An 11840-nucleotide genomic window follows, 5' to 3' on the forward strand; every position below is an offset into this window, starting at 1 on the left:
CCTGGGGGGCCCGCGGGGACGGCGGCGGGTGGGAAGGGGCAGGCCCGGGCTGGGGGTGAGGGCAGCCGGGGCCGGGGAGAGGCTGGGCTGCGCTGCGCTGTACCGGTGTAACCCCCACACACACCTCGTCCCGCAGCGCTGCTTGTACGGCCCCTGGAGCAGGACTGCACGGTGTCCAAGATGCTGCGCATAATGCAACTCCTGTCGCGGATTGAGGAAGGCGAGAACCTCGGTGGGTCCCCAACCCTCACAGTAAGGCGCTGGGGGAACCCCAGAGCAGGCTCACATCCCTCTGCCCCAGCTGGAGTGTGCCCTGCTCTGTGGCAGTGCCCCTGCGGCTCCCAGGAGCTGTCTTTCTGCACAGAGCAGGGCTCTGGGCTGAAGCTGTTAAGCTGTAGGAGCTTTCCCCTGAGGGTGAGGGGCCGGGGAGCGTGGCCATATCTGTATCGTGTTGCAGTAGCCGTGAGCGGTGTGCTTGAACCCAAGCTCCAGGGCTGTCCTGCTACCAAACGGACCAGCCTTGTGACTTCTGCTCAGCCTCGCGGCTTCTGAAGTGCTCCCCCAGATCAATTATTTGTAGTCAAGTGGTGCTTCTGCACCTTTCCCTGCCTGGACGGGGGATCGTGCAGTTTAGACGTTTGGCAATGTCTTGTATTTCTTCTCAGTAGCTCTAGAATTTGCAGTCAGAATGAGCGAGTCACTAACTGCGTAAGGCATCCCTGTGAGCGCCTCGCGAATGGGCGCCTGTGAATTCTTGCAGATTGCACCTTCGATAAAGAGTCAGAGCTCACCCCTCTTGAGTCAGCAATTGGTGTCCTGGACCTCGTTCAGAGAGAATTCTCTGTGGCTGAGAAGACGATGGAAACTGTTCAGAAGATGGTGAAGGAAGCTGTAAGGCCTTTTTCAATAAACGCTTTGCTCGTCTTTTGTATTAAAATGGTCTTGTGCAAATGGCAGTGGGAATTCCCTCGTGTGTAGAACACCTGCCTTAGCACTGACTTGGCCGCAAACGTGCATCTTCAGCGTATGTGCTTCTTCATCAGTTAAAGCAGGAAATGTTTTTTTCTGTGGAAGTTGTTTTCCAAAGCTGATCTAGAGGGCACGGTCAGTTCAGTGTCAGTAGAGAAACTGTTATTTGTTTTCTTCTGTAGGCTGTTGTTGTCTGCATCAAAAACAGAGAGTTTGATAAAGCCTTCAAAATTGTCAAGAGGCATATGGGGAAGGAGGTCAAAAACCAGGTGGGTCTGTGTTAGAGTGAGAGATGGCTGCTTTGGGGATATTTGGGGGTGGTCTGATATGTCTTACGGGGTACTGGGGTGGGCCACTTGTGACCTGTATAGCAGGTGTAAAAGGTTTCCCCGAGAAGCATGGCTCCTGGGGACACCTGACCAAGAAGAAAGGGTAGGGGGATGAAATGGAAGGAGTCCCCCTTGAACGATGGGCCCTCAGTGTTACACGTTTCTAAAGCATTTTGATCGTCACTTCAGAGCTATGTCTGTCACTCAGGTTCCTTCATGTATTTTTGTGGGTCCCCCAGGCATCCACATTTATCCTCTGCCCGGAGGCAAACTCAAGCTCATGTGTAGAGCACAAGTTTGGAAGAAGGGGCTGGTTTTGAAAGCAGAAAGAGTCCCTGTTCCTATTTCTGTAAACGATGCAGTGTCTTGGGCACTGGAAGCAAAAAGTCAGAACTGCTGAAACAAGAGGGCTCTCCTGTTCCTCTGGCCTTTTCCCAACCTTGTGTCAGTTTAAATTAGTTGTGCCTGCGGAATGTCAGATAGGAAAGGCCTGATCCTCCCCCAGATCCTCCTCCCATGGTTGTCATTTACACCCTTGTACATACTCAGAGTGCTCTTACTTTTCTAGAAAAAGAGGAATGAGTTGCTGACTCTCATCCGGGAGAAGAATTTCACTCATCCAATAGTCAAAAATTTCTCTTACAAGAACTTCCAGCAGAGCGTGTTTCAGTTCCTGGAGACCTATGTGGATGATTCGGAGCCACTGCTGCTGACGGTACTTGTCTGTCCTGCTCGCCTGGCCGCCCATGCTGCACTGCCTTCTGCCCTGGCTAGGGGCAGCAGGAGGGTGCCACGAGGTGCAGATTTGGGGAGAACTGCCTCTTATTTTGCCCTGAGACAATGAAATACAGTAATTTGGCTTCCACATGCCTTCTGTGCTAGTAATGAGTTAGAGTTTAGACACCTAATTAGCGGGTTGAATCCAAAATAGTTGAGTCTGTTCCTAAAAGATTTATGCAGGTAAACACATTTTTCAACCTGTGTAACAAGTTCTAATTGATAGACTCTGTACGTGGTGCCGATTGAACTGCAAGTAGCAGCTTAAAATGCCTTTGGGGAGGGGATAAAATCAGATGGTAGCACAAGGAATCATCTTCATAATGGTTACGTGGTTTTTTCCTCTGTCCAAGATAATGAAAAAGACTTTGAGTTCAGAATGTGCCAAAGAATCAAAATGCTTATCAGTGACTCCTGAGTCTACAAATGGGTCAAAGGACCAGGCAGCAGCTCTGGAGCCCTTGGGGAGGGCAGAAGGCGCAGCAGAAGCTCTGGAGCCCACAGAGACAGCAGAAGAGCTGGAGGGAGCTCCCAGCCCTGCAGAAAGGGCAGACAAGCCAGCAGCAGTTCCCAAGGATATGAAAAGAGCTACTGACCCAGCAGCAACTCCTGAACGTATGATAGCAGCGGTTCATATCTCAAAAGATGCTTCAGAGCCTATGGAAATGCCTAAAGAACCAGCAGCTACAACTCCAGAACCTCCAGGAGTGCCCTCCCGGGACTCAGAAAGGTGGGCAGAGGAGTCTGGCCCTGCGTGGTGGGTGAAGTGTGGCAGCAGGTCTCTTCCGAGGGGTGGTTTGCTCAGTCCAGGCCGCTCGTAACTTCCGCGAGTGCCAGCCCAAGCAGGTCTGCCCAAGCAGCCCCAGAGGCTGTTGGTGTGACTCGTCTGAACACAGTAAAATTGTTAAGGTGGCTTGTTTTTTTCCCGAGGATACTACTAGAAGTAGGTAGTGTGAACTGGGGAGGGCGGGCAGAGGCTGCTGTCACGGAGCAGCGTTTGGTGTCTGTATGGTTCAGGCCTTGGGCGAGCACAGCAGGGCATCAGGGTGCCTGGGCACGTTCTCTCAAGGCCTGCTTCCTCAATAGACTATTTACACCCTAGGGCCCGTTGCTGAGGGTCACACTGTAAGGGAGAAGCCTCATTTCGGTGAAGTGGAGCCACCTTGGTGATTTCTTTACAAGCTGCTCGGTTCTGTTTGTTTTGTAGGCTGCCCTCTGGAATTGCAACCATGTACGGGATTTCTGTTCTGAGAGAAGCTTTCAAGATCCTGTCAGACTCCGAGGATTCTGATGCACTCTTCACCAAACTGGATGAAACAGACTTTTCTTTCCCCAAGCAACTGTCTCCTTCTGTATCCCACAGAACGAAGAAACAGAAAGAAGAGGAGAATCAAGCTTCTGAGATCTCAGTCCCTCCTGAAATATCCCCTAAGGGCAAACACTTGCTGACCATAAGCAGTCTGGTCATGGATCAAGACAACGAGTACTGCGAGTCAAGTGAGAGCCCAGACTCTTCCCAGGAGCCAGTTGTATCTTCTGCTTCCAGACCCGTTCAGAAGTTGCATGACCAGCCTGTGTCTACTAAGAGTGCCAAGTATGAAGCCCATCTCTTGTGGTATATTCTAATCTGCACCCAATCTTTTGACTTGCAGCTGACAGCGGTAGCATGAACAACAGAAACTTTTTATCTTTAATTCAGGATGAGTATATTAACCATCCTTGTCTGCTGGTGTATGTGCAACGCTCTGTTCTCCTCACATTTCACTGTTTGGTTAGCGGAGGGGAGAAAATGACCCTGCTGCTGCTGGCAGTGGGTCGGAGGTCCTGCAGGTAGTGTCGTGTAGTATCACAGGTAGCACGTGTTCCTCTGCACATTGGGTAGCGATGCTGAAGCTGGAGAGAGCTTGAGGGTGCATCTTGTGGAACAAATTAAACTCTTCTTTCCACCTCTTGAGAAATACAACACTGACCTCGTTTAAGCTCTTTAACAGAAACCTGTGTTGGTTAAGAAACTCCTAATTGTAGCTTTTCATAAGAATTTCCCACAGAAAAGGGCAAAGGAGGCTTACTGGCAGAAGTCCAAAATCAACACTGATATGAGACTCTTAAGAGTCTTGTGAGTGTCTCCTGTAGACGGTAACAAAGGTGTAACAAAGCTTTCTGCTTAAATGTCTGAGTTGCTCTTCTTTTGCTTAGTGAAGTTGTGTAGCAAGCCAGCAATAATGATGCTTTGGATCCTGAGGAGTAAAACTGGGAGGACTGAGGAGAGCTTGGTACGTTTGAAAAGACAATTAGAACACCATTTCTCTTTAGTTCTTGGCCTAAGAATGTCAGGAACACACAGGTTTGGTTTTAAAGGGCGGGCAGTAAAGGCCTCAGTGCCTTGGCTGCTCTGGAGCTGGATCGTCCTTCCCTGAAGCTCAGGAGAGTGGCTGCAAGTAGGGACGTGCCGCAGCGCGGCAGGCAGCGACAGAGAGCGGCGAGATCCCGGATGCCTTCCCGGTGTCATGCTCAGGTTAAACTAGTTGTCAGACATGCTGCTGAGAAGGGATTTATACCCCTGCTGTTGTCCACTTCCTAGAGTCCTCTGGGAGTTTTAGTTAAAATATTTCCTCCTTTTTTTTTTAAAGACTTGAGTGATGACACTTGATCTCTTCTGTTTATGGCTTTTTTTTTTTCTGGCAGTACATTGTAGCTGACGTTGCTGTCCCTAGAATAGGTCTGGAGTTTATTTTGAGGATGCTGGAGATCGTTGTGGGGATGGGATGATGTTCTGTGAACTCCTCCAGAGCAGAGCGCTGTGCCTGACCACCGAGGGGAGGGGTTGGACACTGACTTCTGTGGGACACCCTCCCGTCCCAGGCCGGGTGCCGAAAGCAAGGGTTGGTGCCCGGGAAGGAGCCCGGAGCGGGGCTGCTGCCGCTGCCTTGAGCAGTTCTTGAGGTTCAGCCCTGCCGCTGTGCAGGCTGGTGTCCGGTTCACCTGGGCAGTGATACATCGTCTGTGCTGCTCGTGCGGGCGTCTTGGCTTGAAGCCTTAACTTCAGGGCTCGTGGTAGCCGTGGTGCCGATGACACCTCTGGAAATCCAGTTCTGTGCGTCTCTGCCAGTAGCTGGTTCTCAAATCTCGTGCAGGAAAGAGGCAACTTCAAGTAAGAATAGAGGACAGTTGCTTTCCTGCTATCATAAATGGCTTCAGTTATATTGGAAGCAACAGCCAGGGCTGAGCCTTTCAAAGTTGTTGGGGTTTGGGTTTGGGTTAGTTATTTTTTTTAAGAGACTTAATTTCATCTCACAGGTTTGTGCTTGAGGATTGGAAGCAGGTGGTAGCATTGAGGCGCTTGATTTCATGGAGATGCCTCTTGTGTTTGGTTGACCTCAGTGCTGCTAGTAGTGAAACAGAGAGAAACACATCCTGGGAGGGCTAAAGACTTCTCCCCTGAGCTGCTGCCAAGTCTGTGCCATACACGAAGGCCTGGAAAGTCCAGCTCTGTGTGTCTGTTTGCTCCAAGTGCTTAATTGTGTACTTAATACACAGTCACTTGTTTTTTGCAAATGGCTGGCTACAAAATACTCCGCCTGTATTTGAGTTTATATTGCAGCCACACCTTTAGATAGGGGCTCCTAAGGATTCATCCCCCTCAGAGGGGAGTGGAGCAGGCGGTGGCGTGTTGATATTTTGCTTTATGGGCACAGTTCTCCGTGCTGCACGCTCAGCGCAGGCTTGTCTGCTGTGCTCCAGGTGTCCCAGCACCTCCTCCCCCTAAAACATTGTCCCTAGCCAGTAGCCAAAGTAAATGCTTGCCTGCTTTCAGGTCCTTCAAACGAAGGTGGAACAGCTCGTATGGTGAAGAAGAAAAAGACAGGTGGAGCGAGGAGGATGACCTCTTCTCAGGTAAGAACAGACCCCCCCTTGCAGGGGTTAACAGATGGTAATCCTGGCTTTGGGGCTCATTCATGGGTGTCTTGCTACCTTCTGCGTGCCTGAATTTTGAAACCAGAAATCCTAAAAGCCCAGGAAAATAGGTAGCTGTGGAACTCTGAGATACTTGTTCTTTGTTCCTCTGACCTGAAACGCCTGCCAGAAACTTCCTGTTGGAGTCTCAGGCTAAGCACGCTTAGCTCGCAGGATGTAAATGTTGAAAATGGAGCTCCTTCCCCGTTCCCATTTTGGTGCTGTGAAATAAAGGTTAAGTTTTACCTTCTGAGCCAGATTAGTTTTCCGGTCCAGCCCCCTTTGCAGCTAGATGTGCAGCTTAGCTGGTGGAAAGGTGTGGACAGTGGATGTCTGATTCCAGCCTCAATGTACAGCGTAGCCACGTCCTGGATGGATCCCCCCGTTCTTGACTATTGGCTCATTTAAAACAAAACAGATCTCATGGGAAAGCTTTCACGGAAAGCAGTTGAGGCTTGAAACGGAAAGGCTGTGTATGCTATAGCTGCAGAAGAGGGAGGGAGAAAGGAATTTGGTTTTATTGCCAGTCATGGGATGCTGTTGTAGACTGACTGCAGTTCAGCAGCTCGAGGCAGGGCTCTCGAGGAGGTTTGTACCTCCCGACTTATGGTGAATGTAACCCTCTGGCCTTGTTTTTCAGCATCGTTTGAGTCAAACGACCACAACACGACAGTCTTCGGTTCCAAGAAACAGGTAAATCCGGAGCCTGAAATCGGGTTGTGTCCTTCTAGAAAGCAAAGTGCTGGAGGGTTTGAAGGAAGCTGGTGAGGGCGGGGGCTCAGAGGCCTCCCCAGGAGCCTGCAGCTGGCTGCAGCAGGGCGAGCTGCTGCCCTGGGTTAAACGAAGCCCGGCAGGCCGGAGCGTGCTGCGTCCTGAGGCCGGGGCTTGCAGCATCCCGCCTCCACCCGAGCCGTGCAGGCCCCTGCCTTCACAGAGCGGCTGGAGTTTCTCTGTTGGACCAGCCCGGTTTGGTAGTTGGCTGGGGGACGTGTGTGGAGTCCCTTTCCTGGGGGGCGTGTGGCTTGGCGCCAGCTTTGCCGTGTTGCCCACGCGCCGCAGAGCTTCGGCATCGCGTTGGGGTGAGGGACGCGCGCGGCAGCTGTTGCCAGGGAAAAGGGCCGGATTTGGTGCTGCTAGGAACTCCCTCCCCTGCTGGCTGCCTGCCGTACGCCGCGGAGCGCTGGGCTCCCTGCGCGGGTTATTTCACATTTTGCTTCTAGTACAGAAATTCAGGGAACCTGCAGACCTAAACTCACAGATAATTTTTTTTTTTATTTTAACACTCTACCTGTATGCTGTCAGGCAGCTAGTACTCTGCCTCCCTGGTGCTTGTTGCTCCAAATTCCTCTTTTCCTTGATCAGTGTTGTGGTTTGGGAAACAAAACAACTCCTGAGCTGTGCTGGAACTCAGCGCTTCTCTTATTTGTCACAGTTACGTGGGCAGATCTGTGGTGAAGGGAGGACGGGGCACTGTGTGTGCCGGGGCAGGCCAGCACGGCCTCTCCCCCGCGCTGCCGGCACCGAGGGTGAGGGGAAGCTCTAACGTGCCAGGAAGGAGTTGCAGCGTGGCACTCTGCCAGAGGCAGCTCCTCCCTGACACCGCTCCGGGCTGCTCTCTTGTAGAAATGGACGATACAAGAGAGCCAGTGGATCAAAGAAGGCGTGAAGAAGTTTGGGGAAGGGAGATGGAAGGCCATTTGCCAGAAATACCCCTTCCAGAACCGTACAGCTGTGATGATCAAGGATCGCTGGCGGACCATGAAAAAGCAGGGAATCCTCTAAAGCTGGGAGCCACAGGACCTTCAGTTGAAAAGCCTTTTTTTGTCTTTTTTTTTTTCCTTTTGAAAGACTGACAGGAGCAATAGTAGCAGGGAGGCTGCTGTGCTGCGTTGGGGCAGCATGATGAGCCCCTCTGGCACGTGGTGCAGATGGGCACCGTGGCGGATGGGAGCTGAGGAGGGGTAACCCCCTCAGTGGCTTTTTTATTGTTTTAACTGTCTGAAGTGATTTCGTGAGTTGCTTGTTTGATCTGTTTGCACTCAGTCCCCTGTGGGAAAGAGGCAGCACATGGTCCCAGAGCTTCTGGGGAGAAGAGATTTAGGCAAGGCGATCTGCTTACATTTACTATTTTTCACATTTCTTTCTGCTTTGTAAATGGCTGTTCTGCAAGTGGGAATTTCTCTCTCCCAGCATTAAGGCTTTAAAACCACTTCTTTCATTAAACGTTGGTTGTCCCTATATTAAAAGTTCTAGTGCTTACTGATTTTGGTCATGTCTTACTGTCACTTCTCCTTCCTGGCAACGTCCTCCTATGTGTGATCCCTGCAAGTGTCTGAGCTCTGAGGCTGCTGCATGTTCGGCAGCCAGAGCTGGAGTCCATGTCTGAGCAGTCTTCTGTAAAATAAAGTTCCTTTCTTGTTGGATTTCAAAACTTGTAGTAATTATGAGCTTGCCCCTCATGGCTGGAGATGGCAGCAGTTTGGGACACTGCCCGCTCCCTGCCCCAGGAACGTGGGGCTCCCATCGGCAGCCCGTGGGGTGGGACAGTGCTGCCCGGGGGCTGCCGGGTGCTGCCGCAGCAGCGCAGGCATGAGGCTTCAGGAGTGGGTTTTGCTTGGAGTTGACAGGCAGGGGAGGTCTGGGGGCATTTTCTAAAAGCAGTTGCTCTTGGCTGCGTTCCTGTGGGGCTGGGGAGAAGCCTGGCTGGAAACACCTGTGTCCGCTCTGTCCTTCAGCAGCAGCTGCTGGGCCGAGGGGCCCTCGGCACCTGCCTGGGGCTGGGCCTTTCCCTCCCCTTCCCCTGGTGAAACCGTTTCCTTGGGGTACTCAGGAGCACCCCACGGGGTAATTGAGAGCACCTCGTGCTTGCAGAGACCCATTCTGGAGCACGGAGGCTTGATGGGAGCTGCAAACTGGACCAGTAACTGCCAGTGTGAGGCAGAGCCCACTGGTCGTGCCCAGTTGGAAGGCGACAGCGTGAGGCTGAGCCTCTTCCCTCCTCTTGCCGGGCTCTCGCCCTTGGCCAGGCAGGGTGTCGCAGCCCGGGGCAGGCGTCTGTGGGGGAAGGATGAGGGCCCTGGTCCATCGGCCTGTTAGGGCTCTGTTATGTTCTTGAGGTAAAATATTTTTCCTGCTTAATTTGCTCGCCTAGGGGAGCGGGGTGCCGCTTCCTCGGCAGGAGGGTTCAGCTGGGTGAGCTCTGGCGTGGACAAGCCGGACCAGCTCCTGAGATCACCTTGAGGAGCCGAGCCTGTGCCACTCTGCTCGCGCCGCTGCGGCGTGGTTAATGATTACCCCTGTCCCTGCGTCCCCGCGCCCGCCTGCCCCGGTGGGACCGAGCGCCAGAGCCTGGCAGGCGGGATGCTGCTGCTGCTGCTCCTGGCGCTGCTGGGCCCCGCCGGCTGCCCCAAGACCGAGCCCCTGAGCGGCTCCGGCCAGGAGCCCCTCTTCCGCGGGGCAGATCGCTACGACTTCGCCGTCGTCATCCCCGCCGGCGCCGTGGAGTGCTTCTGGCAGTTCGCGCACCAGAGCGGCAACTTCTTCTTCAGCTACGAGGCGAGTGTTGCGCGACGCGTCCTGGGAAGCCGCTGGTGCGATGCAGCTGCCGAGGGGGTCGGGGAAGGGCTGCGCTGGGACCGTCCCACACGGCGGCCGGTGCCGGCTGCCTCCTCCGAGGGTTCAGCGGGCAATCTTCTGTCGCCTTAGTCCTGCGGCCAGGCTGACGTGCAGGAGAACCCGTGGGATGAAGACCCTGAACTCCAGACCCGCTCTCCCCGGGGCAGAGGCGGTTTGCCTTGTGTGGGGAAGGTCCTTGGTTGAGACAGGGAAGGGTTGCAGTCCCTTGGATGCTTCATCTCAGGGACTGTGCTTTTTTAGGCAATTTCCATCATCAATCTTTTTTTTTTTTTTTTTTAAATACCCATTTTAAAACCATCAAGCGGTGCTAGAGCTCTGGACATGGTGCCCGAGCACACGGTCGCAGCGAGCCGTGGGGTGTCCTGGCACCATGGGGAGCTCTGCCCTTCGCCGGGCTGGCTGGAGGCTGTTGCCCGGCCCTCGGCATTGAGCCGCAGCCGGACAGGCACAGTCCTACCTGCTTGTCCCCGCGCTCTGTCCCCTTCCCACCGGAGAAACTGCAGCCCTTTATCTCCTGTTTGCACTAGGCTGGTTGAAGGAGAGACGGGGTGGCCGTGCCTGGCGCTGGCGGCTTCCCCCAGCCCTGCCCTCGGCAGAGCAGCCCCACGGGAACACGGCCCGGCCCTGGGGCTCAGCACAGCCCCGGCTCCCAGCGCTCCTGCCGCCGGCAGCACCCGGTCCAGGTGGGCAGGAGCCAGGGTGGGACAGGGGGTGGGGGAGCACCTGCAGCACCGTGAGCGGGCGCTGGCACCCGCGGGGTTCGTTACCCAGGGCTGTGGGTCGCGGGTCTGTTTTTCTGTGCAGCTGGACGCAGTTCCCGGCCTCAGCTCACAGGAATGGGGGGAGCAGCTCCCCCCAGCCCCCAAACCAACCCTCAGTGCAGGCACGTCCCTGCCCTGCGCATGAGGGCTCCTGTGGGCTCCTGTCTGTTCTCCGGGTGCGGAGTCAGGCCCACAAGTGCCCCTCGGGTGTTTCCTGCCTCCAGGTCCAGCGGGCAACGGGGATCGGCAACAACAGGAACATCCTGGCCACAGCGAGTGACCCCAACGGCTTCCAGCTCGGCATCTCCCAGCATGTGCGAGGACAGATCAACTTCCTCACCAAGGAGACAGGTCCCTGCTGCCCCTCTCCCTGCCCATGCAGGCAGGAGCTGCAGCTCCCAGCCTGCCCTGCCAGCCAGCGCTTCCCAGAGCGTTCACCAGTCTGATCACACCTCCCTCCCTAGCGCAGAGGATGAGGGTCGAGCCCTGGGGATGTGTCTGCCTGGCAGCTGCTCTTCTACTCAGGAAACAATAATCCCCATTTATCTGCGCAGGTTTCTACCAGCTGTGCCTGGACAACCAGCAAAACCACTTTGGCTTCATGCAGGTTTACCTCAACTTCGGCGTCTACTATGAAGGCTTCAACGTGGAAAACAAGCAACCGGAAGAGAGGAAAGAGCTGAACAACACCCTGGAGGCAATCGAGGTGAGCGTCAGGGCACTCTGACGCAGCGGGACGGGTGCGTCCTCCCGTGGGAACCGTGCAGGGCTGAGCTGCAGGTCAGTTAATTCTGAGCTCAGGGGGCAGCTCTGAGCGCGGCCCCAGGCCGAGCACCCACCCACCCCTCCCACAGGTCAGCATCCGCAAGCTGCAGCTCCACATCTTCCACATGTGGCGGTTCTACAACTTTGCACGGATGCGGAAAGGGGCCGACTCCTTCCTCCTGGAGTCCAACTACAACTACGTCAACTGGTGGTCGATGGCTCAGAGCTGCGTCATTGTCCTCTCCGGGGTGCTGCAGCTCTATTTCTTGAAGCGCCTCTTCAACGTGCAAAACCCCAGCAGGCAGAGGTGCTGACAGCGCCCAGAACCGTGGGCAGGACCGCTGCCTGCAGCGCCCCATCACCCAGCTGCCACTCAGCCCCTTCGCAGAGTGGAAGGCCAGGCCCTGCTTCGAGGAGGAGGAAGGCGAGTTCCCCCCGCTCCGGCCTCTGGCTCTAGCCCTGCCTCGGCTGAAATCACCCCGAAAGAACAAAAGCGCAACACCATTGCCTGAGCCTGGTGTGCTGGGTTGTCTGTTACATCCCACCCATCATCACCGTGTCCCAACGTGCTTTTTCTACCAGACACCAAATAAAGGAACCCCTGACACAAGCCCTGGGGGGCGATCGCAGCCTCCTGCCTGCCCCATCC

General features: G+C 54.6%; 2 protein-coding genes across 3 annotated transcripts; both read left to right on the forward strand.

Moving 5' to 3' along the window:
* The first annotated feature begins 59 nt into the window (after positions 1 to 59).
* TERF2 (telomeric repeat binding factor 2) lies at positions 60 to 7982 on the forward strand. Of its 2 annotated transcripts, none has more exons than XM_026857115.1 (9): positions 60 to 232; positions 761 to 891; positions 1152 to 1238; positions 1867 to 2013; positions 2429 to 2805; positions 3283 to 3669; positions 5890 to 5969; positions 6670 to 6722; positions 7653 to 7982. In XM_026857115.1, exons 1-9 carry the CDS (start codon positions 181 to 183, stop codon positions 7809 to 7811), a joined length of 1473 nt encoding a protein of 490 aa, XP_026712916.1. In that variant the 5' UTR covers positions 60 to 180; the 3' UTR covers positions 7812 to 7982. The 2 variants fall into 2 exon arrangements, with proteins under 2 accessions (XP_026712916.1, XP_026712917.1); XM_026857116.1 differs by having other exon boundaries at positions 3439 to 3669.
* A 1407-nt stretch (positions 7983 to 9389) lies between these two features.
* On the forward strand, positions 9390 to 11677 carry TMED6 (transmembrane p24 trafficking protein 6). The gene is made up of 4 exons (XM_026857109.1): positions 9390 to 9584; positions 10651 to 10777; positions 10981 to 11132; positions 11281 to 11677. Exons 1-4 carry the CDS (start codon positions 9390 to 9392, stop codon positions 11503 to 11505), a joined length of 699 nt encoding a protein of 232 aa, XP_026712910.1. The 3' UTR covers positions 11506 to 11677.
* The last annotated feature ends 163 nt before the right edge of the window (positions 11678 to 11840 follow it).

The sequence above is a fragment of the Athene cunicularia genome (genome assembly GCF_003259725.1).
Source record: "Athene cunicularia isolate RWA chromosome 11 unlocalized genomic scaffold, athCun1 chr11_part2, whole genome shotgun sequence".
NCBI classification, from domain to species: Eukaryota; Metazoa; Chordata; class Aves; order Strigiformes; family Strigidae; genus Athene; species Athene cunicularia.

What these genes read in the sequence shown, in the direction of transcription:
- TERF2 (XM_026857115.1), top strand. Translation starts at nt 181, where the DNA reads ATGCTGCGCATAATGCAACTCCTGTCGCGGATTGAGGAAGGCGAGAAC. An exon ending in TGAGGAAGGCGAGAACCTCG is followed by an intron (nt 233 to 760) that starts GTGGGTCCCCAA and finishes GAATTCTTGCAG; the next exon opens with ATTGCACCTTCGATAAAGAG. An exon ending in CGGAGCCACTGCTGCTGACG is followed by an intron (nt 2,014 to 2,428) that starts GTACTTGTCTGT and finishes CCTCTGTCCAAG; the next exon opens with ATAATGAAAAAGACTTTGAG.
- TMED6 (XM_026857109.1), top strand. Translation starts at nt 9,390, where the DNA reads ATGCTGCTGCTGCTGCTCCTGGCGCTGCTGGGCCCCGCCGGCTGCCCC. An exon ending in CTTCCTCACCAAGGAGACAG is followed by an intron (nt 10,778 to 10,980) that starts GTCCCTGCTGCC and finishes TTATCTGCGCAG; the next exon opens with GTTTCTACCAGCTGTGCCTG. An exon ending in ACACCCTGGAGGCAATCGAG is followed by an intron (nt 11,133 to 11,280) that starts GTGAGCGTCAGG and finishes CCCCTCCCACAG; the next exon opens with GTCAGCATCCGCAAGCTGCA.